This window comes from Schistosoma haematobium, chromosome 3 (genome assembly GCF_000699445.3).
Source record: "Schistosoma haematobium chromosome 3, whole genome shotgun sequence".
NCBI classification, from domain to species: Eukaryota; Metazoa; Platyhelminthes; class Trematoda; order Strigeidida; family Schistosomatidae; genus Schistosoma; species Schistosoma haematobium.
The window spans coordinates 10596097-10620320 of NC_067198.1; the positions used below are offsets into that span (position 1 = coordinate 10596097).

The window sequence follows — 24224 nt, forward strand, 5'->3', positions numbered from 1 at the left end:
GCTGGTTCTAGGTGATATCATAATCTCTTCAAACGTAGCAACAATAAAACTTTATGCACACGTATATACAATTTGTGCTGTCCTTAAAACCGACAATGACGAACTCGAACTTCTTAAAAAGCAAAACATAACTCAACGAATACCTTCAATCAATCCGCGATATCGTGTGACCATTTTCTAATTCGATTGGTGGGTAACTGCCTTCACTGTTGAAGAATCCCAAAACAATAACGAAACAATTATCTAGCACTTTCTAGTTTAAAATGATTACCCAGCCGGGATCAGTTCGTGATGTATACTTCAAAATTCGACAATCTCCACAGACCCTTTTACACCAGTAATTTAAAGAATAAACTAGAGAAAGAGGTGAGAAGTACGGAAAAAATCAATAACATGAATTCATTAGTAAAGAATGTAGCTCTTCAATATTTGATCAACAACATTGGGTGTGCGCTCTTTTATTCGAGTAAGAAAGAAAATGACTGATTAGAACACTACTTTTTTTCTTGAAAAGCCAAACAAATACAGCCACATTTATCATTATTATTATTATTATTATTATTATTATTATTATTATTATTATTATTATAAACGTGATCTATAACGGAATAGTTAGATGAAAAGGGGAAAACAGCGCAACAATTAAAAATGGTAGGGAAGTAAACTATCTTTTACACACACACATACACACACACACTAGCGATCACTATTATGTACTCAATGACAATGATTTTGATGATTGTTTGATTTTTTGTTCAATTAACGTCACAAAGTGTTGCTTTGGTGGTTGACTATATTTACCTAAAATTTGTTCCACCCATAATTGACGTTCACCCAGTGAATTAGACCATGTACCTTAAACGATATAGTATAACACATATGAAGGTATTTTGTATACATAAATGTAACAAAAAAATAATACCATTATACAACTAATCAAAGAATACACAGAGTTAAACAAATTTCTCATTTGCCTATTAAAGCTAAGGTTTAATGATAAAGATAGTCGTCAGTTGGTCAAGCATTTCAACCTCGTTACGCTTACTGAGGTTTAAATAGTTATGCAGTACATAAATCATTATTTTTAAGTGTATGGTTGAAAGATTTACGATTAGCAGCAAGCTAATATTACATTTATTGATTATTGATTTATAACCAATATGTTTGTCTAGACTAGTTCTTAGTGTTGATTTTACGATACAGCTCAAGTTGAAACAAGATCATATGACCAAGTGATTGGACATTGTGGTTGGAGGTAATCTGTAGACAACTAGTTCCAGCCTCCGATTCCATGCAAATTGGTTCGAAAAATACCAGTGAGAGCAACACTACCTTCAAGATTGCAGATATACCTTTTTAATGAATGTCGACAATGGGCCCGAAACTTGAGATAATTACCTAGGTAAAGATAAATGTAATTGGTTATGAAACATAATATAAGTTTGAGGGTTAGTAATACTATCAGTTGCCCAGAACGAAGTTGGTGGAATAAAGTTTGAACCCAGAACTTATTGGTTGATAGTCGAACCCCTTGCTCACTGACTTATCGCTACAAACTGACTAGGACATCCTACCAACTAATTTCAAATAGCAAATTAACAGATGGTATTAATTATTACATTTTAATAAAGTTGACAACCATGAGAAAAAGACTTGTAAACTGTATCTGTAGTATCATTAAGCAATAATGTTATAGACTAGCTATCTAGGATATTATTAAACATAATAGACATTACTGACCAATGGTTTGAGCCGTATTGATAGATGATGTAAATTAACAAGTGCTAACCGTCACCCAGTGAACCTAAACTTACTTTCCGAATTAAATTCTCTATTAAATTTTGATGATGGCTAAGAGTGGGGATTTGGGACACGTAGCATTTTGTCCTACTCGGAACTTGTTAGCTGGACGTAGGAAAAAACATCATAGTGTTGATATCCAGTGTCAAACTCGAACATAGAGGCCTTCGTTTTAAACAACTATGCGTCTAAAGCAAATGACTAAATGGAAATATTAAGGCAATTCACTCAGAATGTACATACACTAACAGAGATTGGTCAGTTGTAATCCTCAGTGGGGAAGACAAACCGTAAGTAACATATTCTCTATGTTTACCATCATTGATACTACTACGATTTTAAATCATTTAGACTATTCCCCTCGTTCGTTTGATCTGTCTGTGTGGAAACTGGAACCAGAACACACATCTTTTTGTCTCAGCTCCTATGTACACTGATTATGACCGATCGAATAGCTGAAACAATAACCAGAAGGAAGAAAATAAGTAAGAGAAATGATTCAAAACCTTTTTTAAATTACCATTTGTTAAAGAAAACACTTACTATATGAATTCAACCCTAAATAGCTAGCAACTGAATGAACCAATAATCTTTGAAATGGATCCAAGCACAATAGATCTGGATGTGAATAATAATTCTTATTATTATTCGTACAGTTGTTAGTCATTGAAGGTGACATTGATTGTGACAACAATGATAATGATGGTGTCCAACGACCAACAATACTATTTGAATTAATTTGAGAGAAAAAATGCTGTCTCAACTCAACTTCAACTCGTTGCATTAAACAAATATCAGTCGGAGTAAGTGGACGTTTACAACGTTTTCGATTGTGTTTTAAATTGTTCATCGTCATCGTGTTTGTAGGAATAGAGTCTGATACAAGCGATAATACACGAGTAGGAATACGCCGTTCTATTTCTAAATCATGCAAATTATCTTTGGTTACATTGTTATTATCTTCTGATTGAACAGATACACCTAGTTATGTATTTAAAAATAAAGATAATAATATTAAGTTATCATATTACTGCAGATAGATGCTAAAAGAAAATATAACCTCTGAACAGGACACGATCAAACTGTCCGTTGGAAATAAAGAAATGACCAGGATCATGACTGGAACACAGCAATAACAAACTGAACGCTTGAAAACGTCAATTTTTCGCAGTGATTAAATTGATTCACAAGCTTTAGCACGGTAAACATACAACTACTACATTTTCAATATAGTATGATAGAGGGGGTGGTTGATAGGTGAACGAGGTTTGTAGTTGTTAAAATGAATAAACCCGATACCGATTGATAGATGATATGTAATGATACAATATGACCAAGTTGATGGCTGTATATGACACTAAATTATCGACTAGAGATTGAATACAAGATACTATGGCTTTGCTTCGTTAATCGATCACCTCGATCACCGCTATAACATAAATCTCAAGGGTGTTTGAAATCAGAAGGCAAACAGAAGCGGCAACTACAGTTTATTAGCGGACACCACAGATCACAAAGCTACAGTCACATCAAGCGAATTTGAAGCGGAGAGGCGAATATGTGTGTGCGAATAAACACAGGTAAATTTGTAGTCAAATAGCATAAGGGCACAGCAAAGGCTAATGATAAGATTTGATTACATATATACATGGGGAGAAGGATGAATCATTGAGTGATATTTAAGCGATCAACATTTTAGTTAGAGTCTGTCATGTGATCTAGTGATCAAAACACTGCAAATAAATAGACAAATTGTTACTGTTCCAATAATATTCTCTGTTAAGTCAATAAAAGAGCTTAACCAAATTTAACCATAATTGAAATTGGTTGTAGGATAGTTGGCATAATACGCATTAAACCATTCCTTTAATAAAATAACGTGCTTAAATGTAAATTATTGATGAGGTTACAGACATGATTAAATTGTATAGGCAATTGGTCACCCGCACTCCAGTCATTTAAGACCTTGCCTAACATATCCGATATCATTTAGTGTTAACTTGGAGAAAAAACACTGAAAAACACAACATTTATGAAATCACACTCGAGTGAAACTTTAAAAGTTGACTAAAGTAATGTTTTGAATGAACAAAGCTTTGATTAGACAACCCACTAGCGTAATCTATTTGACTTGTGGTTAAAAGATTAAAATATGGTCGAGAGACCCGAGAGGTTTTGAGTTTGGTCCTCAGTGGGATCATGGATCGCACTCCTGAAGAGTTCATGATGTCAACAATAAAATTTAAAATATCATTCTCCCTAGTTACAACAACAACAACAAAAAACATTTCGACTAAACGGAAATACTTTCTTTTTCTCCATTATGCGTATAAATAATAGTATCATATATATTACGTATTGGTCATTTCATGACAATGGTGTTGATATTGAATAATCTGAGAAAATTCATCTTAAACTCTCATTTAAGCATTTTCTACAATTTTATTAGATACAAGTACAGAGAACTATGAAGTGGCTTAGTGACTAAGGTATTCAGCTATTTGCCTTTAAGTCCCAGGTTCAAGACTCGCTTTATCTACTTTGATTTGGACAACCGAGTAGATAGTATGATTAGTCCTCATATTTAGTGTGAAATGGTTAGTTTTTCTTTTTTTTCTCAGTATCCTTGAATATAGATGGATCAAAACAAAGGCTTATATATGAACAATGAATATTCTTTTCACAATAAATTCTCATCAGGTTCTACAGTTATGATTCTAAATCAATGTCTTCCTACAGTTAACTGTTCTTCGAATTGTTCTGAGCAACCTACGTATTGATATTTTGCAGAGTACGTCACTTCAGTGATTTCCTTACTTACTATTTGGACTTACTAGAGGAGTGCACGAAACTAAAAACGATTTGTGTATTATCTTATTTTTCTTGGTAATTTATCTATTCTCTTCATCAATAGAAAATCTACAAGATGCATTCTACCTTCAGTTTCTTACTCGCCTCAGATCACAAGCATTGTAAGTAGAGATGAATGGTGATGGCTAGCACTGGAATCTAGGACGTGCGTTTCGTCCCATATGGAACCCTTCAGCTGAATACAGCTGCATCCCAAAGTTGATGTACACTACCGGACTCCAGATCCAGTACCGTTCACTTGAAACGTCATTACGTTATTCACTTAGCTACTGAATCCAGCTAGCCAGTGGCTTGTGCAACGGGGTAAATTTTAATTCATACATATTCGTTGTTTGGATCGAGTCCCGGAGTGAACATCAACTCTGGGGTACGGGTACATCCATCTGACAAGTTCCAAATAGGAAAAAACGCACGTTCGGGAATTACATGGCTGGTCACCATCCATCTCTGCACAAATATCGAAAAACATATTAAGTGGGAAATTATACTTGTGAAATATCTTGGAGTATCAAATTGAATGATTAAAATGTACTTATAGCTTTAATTTGACCTTGGTTGTATCCAGAATCGTTATTTATCCACTTAAATTTAACAAAAAAATCTTCACACATAATACGCATACCATCACACGGCACATCTTAAACAGATGTCACAATAAAATGAATCACATTCTCACATCGTACACAAAGTCAATATTGGAAGATGATTGGACGAACAATTAGAATAGAATTATTTTCGACCTCATTTCTCTTCGATAACTTCCGTCATGAAAGTTGGACTAAATTGCTAGGTTGTTTAATTTCAAGGCCATAGATTTTTACAAATATAATTTCTTTATTAATCAGCACGATGATTGTTCAGATTGTTGAGTTTTATTATGATCACAAACCGATCTAAGTTAAACAACCAGTGAAAACCTGGAAACACTGGACAGTCTGTTCATCCTAGTATGGGATTCCTCAGTAGTGTGCGTTTACACCATGGCCACCGAGGGCCGAACCTAGGACCTTTGGCCTCGTGCGAACACAACCTCTAGGTCACTATGGGCCACGATCCAGTGGTGTACAAGTCTAACTTCAACTAATCAGTAGTAACGCGTGACGACTTTCTATTATCTTTAGTTATTTAGAATTTTATACCACTGAATCCCAACTCAATGATCTAGAGAATAAGCGTTCGAGCGCGAGGCTGAAAATCCTGGCCTCGATCTCCGGTGGTGAGGTCATGGATGTACACTGACGAGGAGCCCGACATTGAGGCGAAACATATGCCCAGTGTTTCCAGATTTTCGATGGTTAACTTAGATAGGCTCGAGATCTCAATACGATTTCACTTTTGATGAATTTTATATACTCGGTGCCCAATTTATTGTGAAACTATTTATTTAAAATTGTACGAAAGTTTTTGTGAAAAACACTGAAAAAATGTACGCAAAAGTACAGTGCCCGTAGCTCAATTACCTAATGTGAAACATATAACAACAGGAAGTTTACTTCAACTTCAATCACTACACATAAGAGGACTTTCGTAGACAGCAAACGTGAGGTTTCAGGAGATTAAAAATAGCAGTTTGTGAACTCGGTCGTTAGCACTAGTCGGATAGGGGAAAAAAGAGTAAGCCATAGAAGAAAGGTCGATGGTAGGGAAAGAAAAAGTATGAATTAGTGAAGAAGGAATTTGATAGTTCATAAAGTAGTCCAGAGCGTTGTTAGAGGTGTGTGAATGGCTATCGCTATCCGGTCCCGAAACTGTAGAAAGATACTTCTTGAAGTATCTGGGTCATATTGGCCTAGGTAGGTATTCCACTGCTAATGATTTACCGACCGACAGATCACATAAGTCTCGTTATATCATTTGTATAGATTATGGTGCCATAGCATAAAACAGAAAATGGTTTAAAAATCTACCCTCTGTGAATAAAATTCGCAACTAGTGAAATGATACTGATGAATATCTATTTACTTATCTGACACTAGTAAATAAGAGGTTAGTGAAAGACTTTCATTACAAATGGAAATTAAACGTTACAGCATTTGTGGTTACGACACAGGTATACGATAACTGTAAACAAAACAGTCCGAATATAGAGGCTAAATTATAAAAAAATACCTGAGTACAAATGTTGATCTTCCTTATCTGTAATGAGATTAGCACTTCTGTTAATTAAATCTTTTATAACCGTGACTTTCGTACAAAACGCATGAGCCAAACCATAACCTCTCAGAATGTGTTGATTTCCTGAATACATTTACAAAGTAGCGTTTCTCGATTGTTTGATTGAATGAAGACATAATAATAAGTTGGAAATAAATGTATTAATCTCGTTATAGATAAGGAAACCAACAGGTTGAATTATCTAAACTTAGGGATAACGATTACCTCAGAGTTTTTAAAGATTATTCATGAAAGAAAAACTGAACTAGAATGTATACCGAAAGATTGGAAGTCCACCGTAGTCATCCTATACCGTAGTGAAACATCGGAAGAAATCGAGAGGGTTCTAAACAAACATGATATAAGAGTGTATTTCCACGTTTGTGACACTATAAGATCAGCATTAGTGGAAGTTAAGGATAGGTTCCTAAAGGAAGAACAACAGATGTTGTTTATGAGATCAACTGTCATGATTACAGTGCAGCTTATGTGGGAGGAACTTTCAGACAATTGAATGTGAGATTGAAGAAACATAAACAATGTTTGAAAAATATTCCCAAATCCTTGGTTGATCTAAAGAAACTTGAGAATAGGCCGGCAATAGCGTTATATGCGTCGGAAACAGGACACAAGATCAATTTTGAAGGGACCAAAATACTTCAGAAAGGTTTTAACACAAATAAAGAAAGATTGACAACAGAAGCGCTGTATATGTGGGCGAACAAGAACAGCCTGAACAGAAATAATGGTATTCAACTAACAACTACTTGGCAAATATTCATTAACAAATAATTGAACCCATTCTCTATCTAACCTGTTTATTTCACATGGATCGTTATTTTGACTGAAATTAATGTAGGTTATTCTAGCAACACAATGATGTATTTGATGATTCTCATTCTAAATGCACATCAATGATTCAGAAACAATTTTTCTCAAACTAACTTGTACTTTTATTTTTCCTTCATATGAAAACATATTAACACCTAATATCAACTATTAATAACTCAATCTTACACATAAACACACAATCCATTCAGTCATTTGTTTTCACATTGTGAACTTTTCACATGATTTTCATTTAACTGACTCATCTTATCCCATTTACTAAAGTCAACATCTAAATATGATTGCACTAGCACAGTATAAATTTGATTTAATTGTTAAACACCATGTGTATTCACTTGATATTGTTTTACTTGAATCTTCCCGTTGATGTTTTTGGACTGAAATTGATCAGTCTCTTATTGGCATATGTGCATACTGTGCGTATGCCTCGATATTAAACTTCAACCCATTGCACAAGCAAGTGGCTATCAGGAATCATTAGCTGAGTGGATAAGGCGATGGCGTTTGAAGCGAATGGTACTGGGTTCGAGTCCCAGAGTGAACATCAACTCTGGGATGCAGGTACATCCAGCTGACGAGTCCCAAACAGGACGAAACGCGCGTCCTGGATTCCACTGCTAGCCACTATCCATCTTTGCTTATAACACTGTGTATTTCTTTGATGATTTTGATTATTAGCCCGAAGAACTCCAGACAAGTTTGCTGGACGAAACGTTGGAATTATTTAAATTTCATTCGCTGAGATTATCCCAAATATAATTATCACATATAATGACTTATCTATACTCGGCGCCCAATTTTCGCCAAACTATTAGTTCTAATCTTGACGAATATTCGTATATCAGAATGGGTTTTGTGGATATTATAGTAATTTCAATAGTTGAGATCATGAGTCAATTGAAGCTAGATCACCATGGAAAACCTGGGAGCACTGGACGGTCGTTTCGTCCTACTGTGGGACTCCTCAGCAGTGTGCACCCATTATCCCGCCTCGCGAAATTCGAACATGACCTATCAGTCTCGCGCTCGAGCGCTTACCCATTAGACCACTGAGCTGGCCGGCATCCAACGGTGTTAATGTCTAACTTCAACTAATCCCCGAAAGTGAGCGACACATCCACCATTGTCATCAGTGAGTTACTATCTCATTCGTATAAATTGTTTGCCACTGAGAACGATTTTGAGCCATGTTACCCAAAGTCTCTAACCAATGGTTGCAACAATCACACGAACTGCAACCTAGTAACACTGCTCAGTCCAAACGACAAAGATTTCATGTACTGCTACCACACCTTGGTTTGGTTTCCCCTAGTTTTCTTTCAGTCCACTCCTACACCAACATTCCTGGTCGAGGTAGGCGGGGGTTAGACATACGTGGCGCATGTCTTGACCTCCTTAATTAATGAGCTGTCTGCATAAAACTATAAAGCTACGCATAAAATTATGACATTTCTATGTAGAAATTCATTAGCAGTTTATGTCACACGATAATAATGATCATAGCTTAATCTTGAATTTAGATTATCAAACAAAATTTCTACAGATCTAAAACATTTTAAAAATGCATACTTCTTTGTAGATAAACACTTGGGTTATTTAGAAATTCATCTGTAGTTTGATTTACCAAGTACAAATTTATGTACTCAGTTAGTTATGAGCTACACGCCTGGTGCATGGAAGTTTTGGTTGGTGCTTAGGAAATTGAGTCCAACTGAGTTAAATAAGTACTGTAATCTAATTTTATCTCCAAATCTATGTGACCGCTCTTTCAATGATGCAGTGAGCTCAAATAGGCTAGCAGCCTGGAGACAAGCCCTAATTTATTCAATACCCTACACTGATAACTGAAGTTGGTATTCAGAGAAGCTGAAGACTTCTCGATACATAGTGGTATTTTAAGCTGAAAATATGAACGATTTTGACTAAAGACGTGTTTCCCGAGGGTAAATAAAATCTGTATCTCCCACCGGTTTTGCCTTCTTCTTTGAGTCTCAGTTGTTGCTGGTTCAAGTGACAGCTCTTCGCAGATTACGCGATAGTGATACTTACCTAGCTGATAAAACCGTAAAAGCTTGAGTGTGAGGGATTAAAAATTCGACCAAATGGTTGAAGGCCAATTTCTCTAATCACTGTGACACTTAGCCACATTTGTAGACATCATTGGTGAACTATTCGCATAGGAAAAGCTGACATCAAGCATAAAATTGGCTAATATATAAAAAGAAACATCAACTCACTAAATGATACCAAACACTACAATTGTCATGAAACCCAATTATCGAGAATTTAACTTGACCACAAGAACTTGGTTCTGATTCCACACACAAAAAAATGAATAAAACATTAAACACAAGTGGAAACTACTTTTTAAAACCAACGCTGATGAATTAGACTTACACATATTAATATTAGATTGTAGAAGTGAATTCACATCATCAAATCGTTTCTTCCTCTCTTCACGCTTAGATCGTCTACATCGATGTTTCACATGACGTTTTGTATGAGATAAAGAAGGCGGGGTATGGTAAATAGCAGAAGAATATGATGATATATCATCTTCAATATCATAATCATCACTATCTGCCATCTCATCATCATTTATTTTGTTTTTTACACGAAGTGTACCAAGAAGCTTCTCTTGTTCTTTTTCAGATAACTGAATAAATGCATCCCAAGCAGCTCGAATACTACGGGGAGGGATTTAAAAAACACAAGGAATTAAATTGCCCATAAGTTTAACGCAACATTCTATGTATCCATTTTAAAATAATAGACAGGAATCATTTGATTGTTTGATGATTAAAATGTGTTGAGAAATGCTATATTTTAGTTGAGGAGATATCGTAGAGATTGGTTCCATTGGTAGGCTGTATTCATCAAAAAACCCCTTCATGTAAATAATAATAATAGTCAGCTCCATATTGGCTTACTTTAAGATGTTTCTAAATTTCTAATGAGAGGTTAAAAGTAGTCGAGTTTAGGCACATCTAAAGTGGAACAATTTTTACCGATGGCACTAGATAATCATTATGGTGAAACACAAATTATATAACAGGGTCACAACCCAGTGATCCAAATGGTTGGGCGTTCACCAAGGGAACTTCAGGTCCTCAGTCTGATCTCTGGCGAGGTCGTGGATGCGAGTCGTTGAGGATTCTCGTACTAGGGCCAAACAGCTGTGTTCAGTACTCCCAGGTTTTACAACAGTACCGCAACTAAGACCATTCTATAAAGAAAATGTTATATTTCCCAAATAGTCAACAAGAATTAATTAAACAAGGGATAAAAATCCTAATCATCATTGGAAAATCCAAAAAACCAACTGCAAAAGAGTGGAAGAATTAAGCTCCTTGAAATTAATACCTGTAGCTCAAAACAACAAAAATATCACAATAAGCTCTCTATGAATACCACCCATAAGTTTGCTATTGTAGTTGTCATCGGCTGGAGTATCAAATACACTTCCCTCCAAAAAATCCAGGTTATAGAATAATTTTGAGAAGAGAGCAAGTTTGTATTGCTGGCTACTGTGTCCTTGAATGATGAGTAGAGTTACGTAGCGATAATATGGTGTATAAGAGAATGCTTGTATGAAATGCAACCAATACAATTAGTGATTATAGTACCAATTGACAAGTTTGGGTCAAGTGATGAACAGAAATACCAGGAAACAATTTATGACTATTATAACGTCATAAAAATGCGAATTTAAAGATGCTTCTGTGTTAAAACTAAAGTCTTCCCACAATTGATAACATTCAGCTAACTGTCCCACCAAAGGAGGGAATATCTAAGGTCAAACCTGATCTACAGTTGAATATGACTTTTTATTTTGTAAAACATTAAACTGCTAATTCTTTATTTTATTTATTTATTTGAACACATAAATATTAGTACAAAGGGGCGCCAAACACATATGCGCCACACAAGTCACTTGATTTGTGTGTAGGCTGTGATACTGCTCGGGTGCCCAAACCGAAGCAGGAACTAGTAATTCATATTCCTTCAATTAATTTATAAACTCAGTTTAAAAATAGGAGAAACATAACAACTAAAGAGTATCCGAAATGACTTAATTTGTAGTGAAAAGTAGTTTCTAATATGTAAACTAAATTGTGAAGTAGACGAGAATTGATTAAAATTATTGATCCTAATAATGAATACTGTACCACTTATTTCCCAATTCAGTACAAGACCATAATTCTTACATATTTTTGCATGTGACTGATTTCACGTGAACAGAATAATGAACAGGAATTATTCAAAATGTACAGTTTAATCATATAAAATTGTTAAGCAATAAAACTCAGTACAGTATTGGCTAAGGTTATTGGTAATGCTCAATAAGTGGGTTGTATCTAGCGTTTTTGACCAATTTTCTGTTCATTTAGTGAATGAGTGCTAGATATTAAAGAGAAAATTTCAAATCATAATTTCACCATATATGTTCTTTATCCGACAAGTTGAGTCGCACTACACTGATATGTTTATAATAGACAGTTACAGACGGATAACTTTAGATACATAAAATGAAATCCACAATAAAATCACTTAGACATGCACCAATAACTCACTTAACCCATGATCCACATGGAAATTCCCAGAGGCCAATATACAACAATCAATTTAATCAATTATATGGACCAAGCTGAAAATAACCCTTTGATATATTTATCATATGATCAGAATAATTATCGGGACTAACCACTTCAAAAGTATCATTTTATACATTTTGTTATGTATACCAATTACATACAAGATACTTAACTGTTAGAGTTGATAAGACTTTACATATTAGTAGTGTTTTTAGTTAAATGAACTATTCAATTATTATATACTATAAGACCTTTCAAATATCTATAACGCAACATCTGCAATAATGTTCAATTCGGAAATAAAATAACGTTCATTTAATTTTAAATGGGTCGGTTTATCCCGTTGTTCAGTCTCAGTTGCATATGTGCATTTTAAGAGAATCACCTCTAGATAGCTAATTATGACAAGTTAATACAGAATAGATGGAATGTGGCTAACAATGGAGCCCAGGACGTGCATTTCATCCCATATGGAACCCTTCAGCTGAACCCACCTGCATCCCAGAGTTGGTGTTCACTACCGGACTCGAATCAAGTACCGTTTGCTTCAAACCTCATCGAGTTATTCACTTAGTTAATGTATCCAGCTAGCCACTGGCTTGTGTAACGGACATGAGCTTTAACTCAATTTGAAATGGATTGGACTCTTCCGTTTTGAAAAGAAAACTAGTAACAATTTGAGTGTATCACCAACATAACTATTAGTAATATTGATAGTTTGAGTTTAAAACCTACTTCTCATCTTCTAGTAATTTAGTAAACGTTGAACAATAATTAAAACTTTCAGGCCAACAATCATCAATATTATCTCCATCGGTTTCAGTAATCACAGCTAATGTATTTAAATAAACTTCTAAAGAAAAAAAGAGAACAAAATATATCGGTTGATTAACAACACACATACAATTTAGTTTATTGTGTAATTTCTATGGTCGAATTTTGTCAATTTAGACGATTTATCTTATTTTTAAACGTGTTTCTTTTACCTAGAGATACTGATTTCAAATTCTTAAAAGTTCAAGTAACTTGATGTATGTATTAATGGCTAAAGCGTACGTAACCTGAGTCAGCCTGCCTAGAAATTTGAACATAATTACTATTATAAAAAATATTTAGTGAGTGTAGTGGACTTTTGTTAGATTTGAAGATTTCAAATAACTACGTGACTTGAAGCGTTAGTATCCACTACAGACTGGCATACTTTTTGAATAACTCATTAACCAGGTACACATTTGTGCAATTGTTTTAGAACCATACTATTAGTATGAAGGTTAGTATGGTAGTAGCCATCTATCCAAAATGGAATAGATGGAACGAGGTTCGAATATACGACCTAATGGCCGGAAGTTGAACGGCCTAATCACTGAGCCACTGCTCCATATCATATTGAGTCACTGAAAACCAGGAGGAACTGAACAGCTGTTTCATTCTAACTTTGGACTCTTTAGAATTGTGAGAATACAACTCTTGCCAACGATTAAGACTAGATTTTCCAGAGTTTAGATAAAGAAAAGCTTGTAAAACCCTATTTTTAAGGCTGTTACGAAGCAAATGTAAAAACTGAACCACAGTTTATATATGTATATTATTATAATGGAATACTAGTTTGAAATGATTTAGTAATAAAAAACTGTTAAACGTATTACAGCAGTATGAATCAGTGCCACGATATGGATTCACTTCCCATTCTTAAATTCCATACCCAACTTTTTAGAAAATATAGTATAGAGTTAATAAATCTTCACCACTGAATCCAACTTCCTAGTTAAGTAATGATGAGTTCCTAGCGAGAAATAACAATTTCCAGCTTGAGTTCATGGTATAAAGGGGTATAACAAATGGGTTAAAGGCTTGGATGAAACAATTTGGCTCTTTATACCACTCTTAAACGTTGCAAAATTGTGCTTGCTTCATAACAAAAAGCAATGGTGAATTGAATAATCCTCTAGACCAATATAGGGTAAATATTTAAAACACTGAATCCCGTATCGATCAAAAAATGTCTTCATACCATTTTCGTATCTTCTCATCGCCCTTGCTCCAAGCCTTATTTCACCAGGACTAGCTTTCACAGGTTTATTCCTGGTTAAAGATTTCTTCGGACGATAAGGAAGAACGTATGATAAATCAGAAAGACCACTCTCTGAAGTTGTATCAAAATCAGAGTAGTGTGGCAATGACTGACAGGCCAAAGCTGATCTGAATAAGGTAAAATGGGGAAGTAATACACACAAACATAAACCCACATGAACTATTGGATAAAACGAATTTTAATGTGTACCATGGACATCAAATACTAAATTGAAAAGGGTTTACACTTAGAGTGACCACGTGTGGCGCATATATATTTGGTGCCCTCTTGTACCAATGTTTATGTGTTCAAATAAATAAATAATAGAGTGACTACACTTGATTAAGTGAACCCTATAATAAAAAGTCTGATTACTATTTTGATCTGCAACTCAGCACTCTGAGTACTCCATTACAGCCACTGAGTTGAAAGTTCTGAATATCTTGATATTTCGCGGATCACTGAATCACATTGCAACCACGTCTATAACATGCACGCGAACACGACTGATCAAAGTTAGGCAATGGAGGAGATGGATTTACTACTTGTCTACGCAGACTTAGTTTCTAAATTATTTTATACATCATTTTTCTCAAGTTTATTCTTCTAGAATTATCTCTGTCCAAGCTTTTAATCATCACTGATACCACTAAAATTTCTACTACTCTGATATTCGTCTTAATAAATTTTGCATTGTCGGTGTGTTATGGCAACTTCAGTATGTGCCACACCCTACCTGTCTTACGACCGACATTCTCAATTGTTTAGTAGTGCTGTAATGTATACTAATCTAATTTTACGTTTAAAACACTCGTTACCCTAGACAGATTGACTGAATGGTCAAACAGAATCCCCCAGATTATAGCAAAACCAAGTCACGCTTGAAAATGATTACGAACTAAATAGTGGTGAGGAGAAACTCAAATTACAGAATGTTACGAAAATGAAGTGGTAATTTGCTCAAAATTTGAACTTGTAGACACTAAATTTTATGATTTGCTTAGGTTTTACCGATATTCAATTGTTCGTACAGAAAATTAGCAATAGACCTTTCGGTATAAACGTGAAGAAAGTACAGAAAAAGATGATTACATCACCAGTTTGATTAGGTAGACATATTACTAATTAGTCGAGCACAAACTAAGGATATTACATAAAAATGCATTGCCCAAGTTACCACATATGCCTTACCACCACATTCAAGAAGAAACTCCGGCCCACCACTTAACTTACCATCTTTACCTAGTACCCTAGCTCAAACTTAGCACAACTGACCGATTAGTTCCACCATAAGCAAATAACGCAACAAGGGAATCTAAGGACAAGTCCCAGCAACCTATGTTTCTAACCTCCCACAATGCGTTTCACAACTGCGACTAGAGACAGAAGGAACCAATGCCCAGTAAACTTATATGGTCGAGATTTTTGTAATCACCTACCTGATCAAAAGATGACACCTTCGTAACAAATGAAAAGATAATGGGGACGAATAACTCGCTCTATAATTTAACCTTACCAAGGCGAGCTAACCTTCCAGCAACAACTTGCATTTGAAGTTAGGAAAACTTACTCTGAAGCTTATTTTATTGTCACTAAAAGATTTTAGAAGACTATGCTCTTGGCCAGTGTCTTAATTAAGCGGTACTCCTTCTCAGGTCCTTGCTCAGTGAATAGTAGATGATAAAACTATTGAGTGGATACTATTGTCACTCCATTCGGTCATCGAACGAGCATAGACTAAGTTTCCTTTTATAGGTGTAAAGTAATATTTACTAAACAGTTCAAAAAAACATGGCATCGAGTGCAAAGAAAACGACCAGTGAAATGGAGAACGATGATATTACCAGCACTTATTCTCACTACCAAAACTTTTGTGTCGGATATTCTATGGCTCGATTTATAGCTATATACTGAAAAATCGAGTGCCAAATTATTCTCAGATTTCAACAACTATGTCCTTACTTAAGATTGTCAAAATGAGGTTTTGCAACCATCATTATTGAAATAAATGTGAATTAAGGAATGAATGAAGACAAATAAAATTCGATTTAGCATCGAATTGACACAACAATCTACTCACGTCAACATTTTCTTGATGCCTTCGATTTTTTGTGAGTTTCTGTTCTGAATAAACGTTGTTTGGACGAGTGATAAAATATTATGGCCCCTAGGATCGATTATCACAAGAGGCAACCGACAACAAAGAACAGCCACAACGACCTACAAGTTGAAAATGGAGAGTTTCGCTTTCAATATCCGGCATTCAATGACTCATATGAACTACTACAGTCAGATTCAGATTTGTGTAGTAAGGACAGAAGGCCTACGGCCTATGTTATTCCTTTTCTAGTATGCTTCTGTGAGTGTCCAGTCTTCTCTTGAAAGAGTCAATTGAAGGTGCGGACACCACTGCTTCAGGCAGCAGTTTCCAAGTATTGATGACTCGGTGTGAAAACCTGTATGCCACGGGTATTTTGTTCGTTCTTGGCTTTTCTACTCGCTTGCTATGTCCTCTGAGGTGTCCCGATCTAGTGGGAAGAAATAGAGAATAAGTTAGGTCCGAAATCATTTCTCAGTATTCTGTACATCAAAATTAGATCTCCCCTTTGTCTGCGATAGGACAGAGTAAAGAGGTCCAGTTTTTCAAGCCGCTCTTTGTATGATGAACCCCGGAGTTCCGGAATTGCACGGGTATCTGCCCTCTGTACTTTTTCTAGTATGTCCGAGTCACCTTTTAAGCAGGGGCTTGCAGCCTGAACTCAGTTCTCTAGCTTAGTTCTCACTAAGGATGTGTATACTGTGGTGAAAATGGTAGTACCTAACTTAGTGAATGTCCTTTTTAAAGCCCAGAGGGTTCAAAACCCCTTGGCTGCGACCTCCTGGCAACGGGCCGTCGACTTAAGATCATTAATCACTGTCACCCCTAGATCCTTATGAGACCGGACTACGGGTAATGACACATCCCCTATGTTGTACGTATTAACCTTTGAATCCCCCAAGTGCATGTAGACACACTTTTCCGAGTTGATAGGCATCAACCATTCTTTAGACCAGTTTATCATATTATTTAAGTCTGCCAGAAGAGTAAATGCGTCTTTGTCTCCAGTTACTACTCGCCAAATTTTTACATCGTCAGCGTATATAACATTGGAGACTGTACTATACTTGTGAGATCATTAACGTACATTATAAAAAGTAAAGGACCTAAGACGGAACCTTGAGGTACTCCACTAAGTACTGGTCTCCAGATGGAGCACTTTGAATTTATTCTTACGTTTTGTCTACGACCTACTAGGAAATCTTTAATCCATTTTAAAAGAGGTCCGGCAATACCATGGTTTTCCAACTTCAGTAGCAGTCTATTAGTTGGCACCTTGTCAAAAGCCTTACTGAAATCTATGTAGACAACATCCACTGAGTTTTCCTTGTCTAGCGCATCAATCCAGAACTCCCTAGCTATAAGGAGGTTCGTTGTACAGGATAGACCCTTTCTAAAACCATGTTGTGCCATGTTCAGCAAGTTATTGGTTTCCATAAATGCCGTTTTGGTCCGTTTGATTATTCTTTCCAGTATTTTAATTACAACACTGGTGAGGCTTACGGGTCTGTAATTCGATGGAACTTGTCGTGGACCTGTTTTATGTATGGGAGTGACGATTGCGTCCTTCCAACCCATAGGTAACACACCTTGGTCAAGTGACATATCGAATATCACAGTCAGTGGGGCCGCAATATGTCTCAAGATTTTGGGGTGTAGTTCATCTGGTCCTGTTGACTTTTCCATGTTTACGATGCTAAGAACCTTAAGCACATCGTCTTGATCGAAGTCCACGGTGAGCAGCGGGTGGTTTGTTGACTCTTTATTTTGGTCGAATTCTTTATCTAGAGGAGGTTCCTGAGTGAAAACTGCCCCAAAATATTCAGCCATAGCCTCTGCTTTTTCCTAATCTTCCTCTATCATTTCAGATTCACTTCCTACTTTAATTGGGTTGGGAATCCAATGATGCATCCTTGTTCTGTAGTTTATGTACAAGAATATTCCCTTGGGCTGCTTCAGTGCAGATTGTGCCAGCTGCATTTCATATTTTCTTTGAGCTTCCCGAATTTTCGTTATACACTCGTTTCTTATCGATCTGTAGCGTTCCATCGTACCTGCTGTGCCAAGGCGGATGGCAACATCCCAGCATTTCTTCTTTTGTCTTAGTAAGCGTCGAATATCCCGCCCTATCCAGGGATGTCCGTGCTTTTTTTCTTTGGGACAGTTCAGGGTATGTATGGTTGAGTTACCCGATTGTATAACTACCTGAATAGGGTCCATGCCTCTTGTACTGATGCCTTTGAGTCAATTTCCCAGTTTTCAGCCGATGCCTCCATATCTGCCTTCCATATGTTAGGACAGGCAGGCGCAACTGTTTGACAGGCACTCTCAGCCATGAATTTGAATAAGATGACTGCATGGTCACTTCTCCCAAGTGGTGGGAGAAAAGCCATTTGACCAACGTCATCACCGTGTGTGAAGACTAAATCTAAAAGAGAAGAGTTTCTTAAGTCGTATCTTGTGGGATCTCTAATGTGTTGTCGAATAGACTTCTTTGCATTTTATCCTAGGAGTCAAGGTACGGGTCGTGTTGGTGTTCTGGTTACTTTTCTGTACTAAGCCAATTGAATACGATAGTTTTCAGATTACTATATACAGAGGATAAATGAGTGCGTTCATTCTAGAGCAGTGATGTTGCTAAGAATATGAGGTATCACACTTCACGGACTGTTGTATTAGTTAAGATTGTATAGTAAGAGGAAAAAATGACAGGTCAGAGATAGAAATCCAGATAAATAAACAGGTAACTAAATTTACTAATTGACTAAATCAGCAACGAAGAATAGTTGAGTCAAACGGAGATAATACTATATGAGTTGGTAAAGGGATTTCCGAATAATAATAAGAAGAAATAATCATGGGAAGATGGAGAAATGTAGCGTAAGTGGGCTAATAAGTACTCTGTGAGTGCGTATAGTTAGACAATGTGCAGGGAGGATTGTAAACCATCAGTACGTCCGTGATCATCGAGTCACCTCTTAAAAACATAAATTGGGAGAGCTTTAGCTACGCTGACCAAGAAGGTGTCAAAGAGGCCTCCCGCGCAATATTAAGAAGGAATAGGCTTGTTTTGTTTTTCTCATAGCTGTTACTGGTATCTAGTAACGTCACTCTCACAACAATGTAGCCGAAACTGTAGCGACGAGGCAACTTACCAGGACTCAGTTTCTATAATTTTCTTAACTCTATTCCATGATTTATCCGGGTTGCACTTCTTGCTGTTTTCGCCCTTAAAACATCTGTTAAAACTTTTCTGATCAACGCCTGGCGTAAGTGTTCACAAAAATGGTCCTTGAGGACTTCGGTGGCTTTGAAATTAATGAACGTCAAGCCTTGATGTTCGGCGATGATCAAAGTTATCTTTTTGTGCTTTTTGTGAAATAAGTTGACACAGGCAGTTAATCCGATTTACAATTTCCAGTAAGGTTTGTTTGAACATATTTCCTATCCTTCCGTACCCCTTTATTATGCTTTTTCCTAATGTAATGTTCAAGTTAATGTCGATATCTCTTAGTGAGGTTCACCATTTATTCCAGACACTCGTCCTTCCCTGAAGCAGTAGTCCTATTCCTCGATTTACCTGGAGCATTTACTTGCCTAGATAATACGGAAACCTATGAGCTGTTTTTCGAAACAACCTCGTGAGTAACGGTCTCTTCAACAGTCCAATACTCGTCGATTGATAGGTCTAGGAGTTTCTGAGGTCATGAAACGTATCGAAGGACGATCTCATGGACGAAAGTTTTCTCGACTTTATCGGAATCATGGATCAAGCGATGTTATATAATTTAGTTTTCATGGCTCTCTGTCCCTCTCCTGTCTTATGACACATGGATTATCTCTCCTTTGTGCGTTCTCACTTGCAGGAAAACCGTACATTTCTTTGATTGTATATTTGGTGTATTTTGAGACGAAGTGGTACCACATGAAGTCCTGTAGCTCAGACGGACCGTAACTATTAAGATCCATGACCCTGATGTAAGTAAACTTCCACCCACCCCTTGGTTTTGTTCTTCGTTACGTCTACAAAGAATAACACCTGACATCCTCCCTCTAATACCCATAATGTCAAAAGATAACTAGTTTTCGATTAAGATAGTGATCTTCAAATCCAACCTAAAACATTTAATTCGGACCTCTTCTGTCTTATCTATTGGTCTTCTTAATGTAATATAAGAAGACTTGGTTGTTTGGCGCTTCACATGGTAGTGAATAAGAACACAGGCAAGCACAACTAAGTGGATTTGAACATGAACTTACAGAATCTCTTGGAAACATTTGAGACATATACAGTAAATAGTTCATTTGCAAAATTTCAATCAGTCATCTCGTAATTTATTGTTCTTTCATCTCCACACCAATTGTTCTCTGTTCTCGTTCTCTTCTTCTCGATCTTCTTAATCTTCTGCCACCAGGCATTTCACTTTCAAGTGATGATAATATTCTACTTATGTCTGTCGACATCAGCAGCACACACAACAACAAAAGTATCTTTTTTGTCCAAGTCTCTCTGAGATGTATACAGAAGGCTTCTTTTGACAGTGCAGTGGTTGGTTCGAATAGCTTCTTAACTGGTTGACAATTCATTAGGGATTTAAAATTATGATATACAGTACGTAAAGTATTTGTTATATCCTAGCAAATATTAAATTACGAGTAACTTCTGAGAAGTAGTAATTGACTAATATTATATGTATATATTCCTTTTATTATAAGCTTTATTTTGACCTATAGATTATTATTATATGATTTGCTGTTCTTAAGTTATGTCCAGTTTATTGATTACTGTCTCCCATGTTCACAGCCGCTTTTTGGCCTGATCTTGTATAAATGTTATTTCCTATTTTATCGTGTGATACGATCTGTTTGGCTGGTATATAAGCCAAGTATGTTTGAAATAAATGATTCGTATAGTGGAGGCTGTTATTGGTATTCTGGATTCAGTTTGGACGGGCTAGGCGAACGAAGGATCAATAGGACGCTAGACTGATCAGACCGAACAAACGTCATTAGTTTAGCACAGTAAAAGTGTGAATAAATCATATTTCAATTGACGAATAAACTACGTGATGATTAGCCGGACTTAAAGTCACGACAGTATTTATGTCAAGTTATTTTAAGTAAATTGATTTTCCAAAATTTGTTTTAAAGAAATGCTGTCGTGAGTCCGGGCATTCTACTAAACTGACTCCAGTACAGCCAGAAAGAGGTTATAATTTTAACAACTAGCTCAGAAAAATTCACTTAATATAAACAAGATTTCTCGACCCCTTAGGATGAAAGTCAGTGGATAACTGCTAAACTAGTTATTCGAAATTACTCTGTTATCAGTCTGTTTATATTCGCTCATAATGTCTACCCAAATATTGGTAACTTCTTTATCAATGGTAAAGAGGCAATCTATTCATTTACTATATGATACTCTCTATCTACTTACTGCCTTTGCAAATTAAATGAAACGAATGTTATAACCGGTTTTGGGTAACCGATAAGCTCGAGAATATCATGAAATGAGTTCACATCTCAGTCTTACTCGCTAGGGAAATACACAATCTCAAACCAGTAGTTATCAGAAAATGCCTAACCTTATTTCAACAAAAGTTTCTATGTATAAAGCCTTTGATATCATGTCAAGGCAGTATTCTTAAACAAGAAGTGTATAATCTCCACATTAAACAACCATCAAGCACTTTGTGCGGATTAACTATAAGAGTAGAAGTAGCTTATTTATAGGTTATCGACGTCTGAAAGTTGAGACAGTAATCCCAGCTACCTATCTATCAGTGCGACGGGAATCAATCGAGAGAAGCTAAGAACTGACTATTACATTAGCGAAAGTTGTAGATACCCATTACACTTGAAATTGATTGTTTTTAAAATGTAGCTCATTTTAATGAATGTTTTAATAGATTACTCAAATTATCAAATGATATTCTATCACAATAAAATCCACTATTCCTTTTAAAAACTGTATACATGGTAACAGTTCTATGAGTTTGAAACTATTCATCGGTGCAACTCCACAGGAGAACAAAATGTGAACCTTCACAGTTATCGCAATATCTATGAACCGGTGAAATCTTATTCTAAATTCACAGTGATGTGATGTCTGTTACTGATATCGAGAAATAGAAGCAAAATATTATCATCACTTGAAAGTGAAATGCCTGGTGGCAGAAGATTAAGAAGTTCGAGAAGAACGAGAACAGAGAACGATTGGTGTGGAAACGAAAGAACAATGAATTACTAGACGACTGATTGACATTTTGCAAATGAACTATTTACTGTATATGTCTCAAATTTTTCCAAGAGATTCTGGAATCTCGTGTCCAAATACATTTAGTTGTTCCCACTGGTGTTGTCGTTCACTACAACACTATATTCAGAATAAAAGTGATAACACTACTAGCACTGTTACATAAAGTAGCTGTTACACAGAAGAAGTTATCTATTGTGTTGTCAGTAAAATATGTTGTTATCATATCAATCCATTCGGTGATATTAACAAAACATTAAGAGGAAGTTGTTATTTCAGTAATAGATTTTTATCAATCAAATCATTAATTCAAACATTAACTCAAATACTTCTAATTATCATAAAGATCTATTCACTTGACAACAAAATTTATATAAATTTAATAATTGAATTCATGAGTCAATTGAAGCTAGACCACCTTGGAAAACCTGAATGCACTGGACGGTCGTTTGGTCATAGTATGGAACTCCTCAATAGTGCATACCCAAGGTCCCATGTGATAATTAGGAGTATTTGAATTATAGTACGAACTAAGAACCCCAGAAATAACGCAATTGGATCAAGAACTACGAGATAAGCACGAACGAATGTATTGTATTTGGAATTCGAAATCAAGCATTCAACAAGTACAAAGGAATCATTAGTTCAATCAAACACCACATCCCACCACCCGAGATTCGAACTCAGGACCTATCAGTCTCGCGGGAGAGTGCTTAATCACTAGACCACTGAGCTGACCGGTATCCAACGATGTTAATGTCTAACTTCAAGTTAATAGACTGTGAGGGAATAAGTAAATGAGGGAGAGAGAGAAAACGTAAAAATAAGATTTGAATTGTATCATGATTATCTTTTTTTGCTTGTTATTTTCTATTTTCGTTATAATGAATCTAGTGCTGAAGACAATGGAATGTTTAAGTCCAGTTTACACATTGTTTTGGTGTATATTTTTATGAGATTATTATTAAATAACTGGATTATTGTATTTCGATATTTTAATTATTATAAGCTTCCACTGGATCTATTAACTATTGCTGTACGTTTTATTATACACCAGTTGTGGATAAATAATCATTTATCTTTTTTCTCTATTCTCTCTCACTTTCGACGTTGTTATGCCTACGTTGTAATCTTCTATCCATGTTAATGTGAGATCAGGAAAATAATTTATGTTACTGTACGAGTTGATTCATATAAGATATAATAAAGACTACTGCTTGATGTGTTCTGCTATAGAAACATAAGAGCTTATATTGGCCGGCCAGTGGTAGTTAAGATTATCTTATTCATGCTTTAGGTTACTCGTACAACTAGCCTAGTTATCCAATTAGTTAAGTTAAATAATTAGCATATTATGACTTGAGAAGAATAAATTAGGATATTGATAGGTGCGTTTATTTCTGAGTTATCGATTTAAAAAGTGCAGGTTAGCGAACGTCATTACAATGATCCTATCTATAACCCATTTGACATCAATGAAATGTATTAAAACTATTTTTAAAAATGTCTCTAATCTGCTTTCAGTCACTT

The 24224-nt window shown here is 35.8% G+C and overlaps 1 protein-coding gene across 2 annotated transcripts; it reads right to left on the reverse strand.

Annotated features, from left to right (window-relative positions):
- Window positions 1-483: 483 nt before the first annotated feature.
- MS3_00010578 (uncharacterized protein) lies at window positions 484-20027 on the reverse strand (the record flags this gene model as incomplete). 2 transcript variants are annotated; one of them, XM_035733334.2, is made up of 7 exons in its annotated part: window positions 484-1398; window positions 2344-2781; window positions 10072-10361; window positions 13005-13122; window positions 14281-14468; window positions 16421-16560; window positions 20019-20027. In XM_035733334.2, 7 exons carry the CDS (start codon window positions 20025-20027, stop codon window positions 1271-1273), a joined length of 1311 nt encoding a protein of 436 aa, XP_035587259.2. In that variant the 3' UTR covers window positions 484-1270. The 2 variants fall into 2 exon arrangements, with proteins under 2 accessions (XP_035587259.2, XP_051068919.1); XM_051218953.1 differs by having other exon boundaries at window positions 534-855.
- Window positions 20028-24224: the final 4197 nt, after the last annotated feature.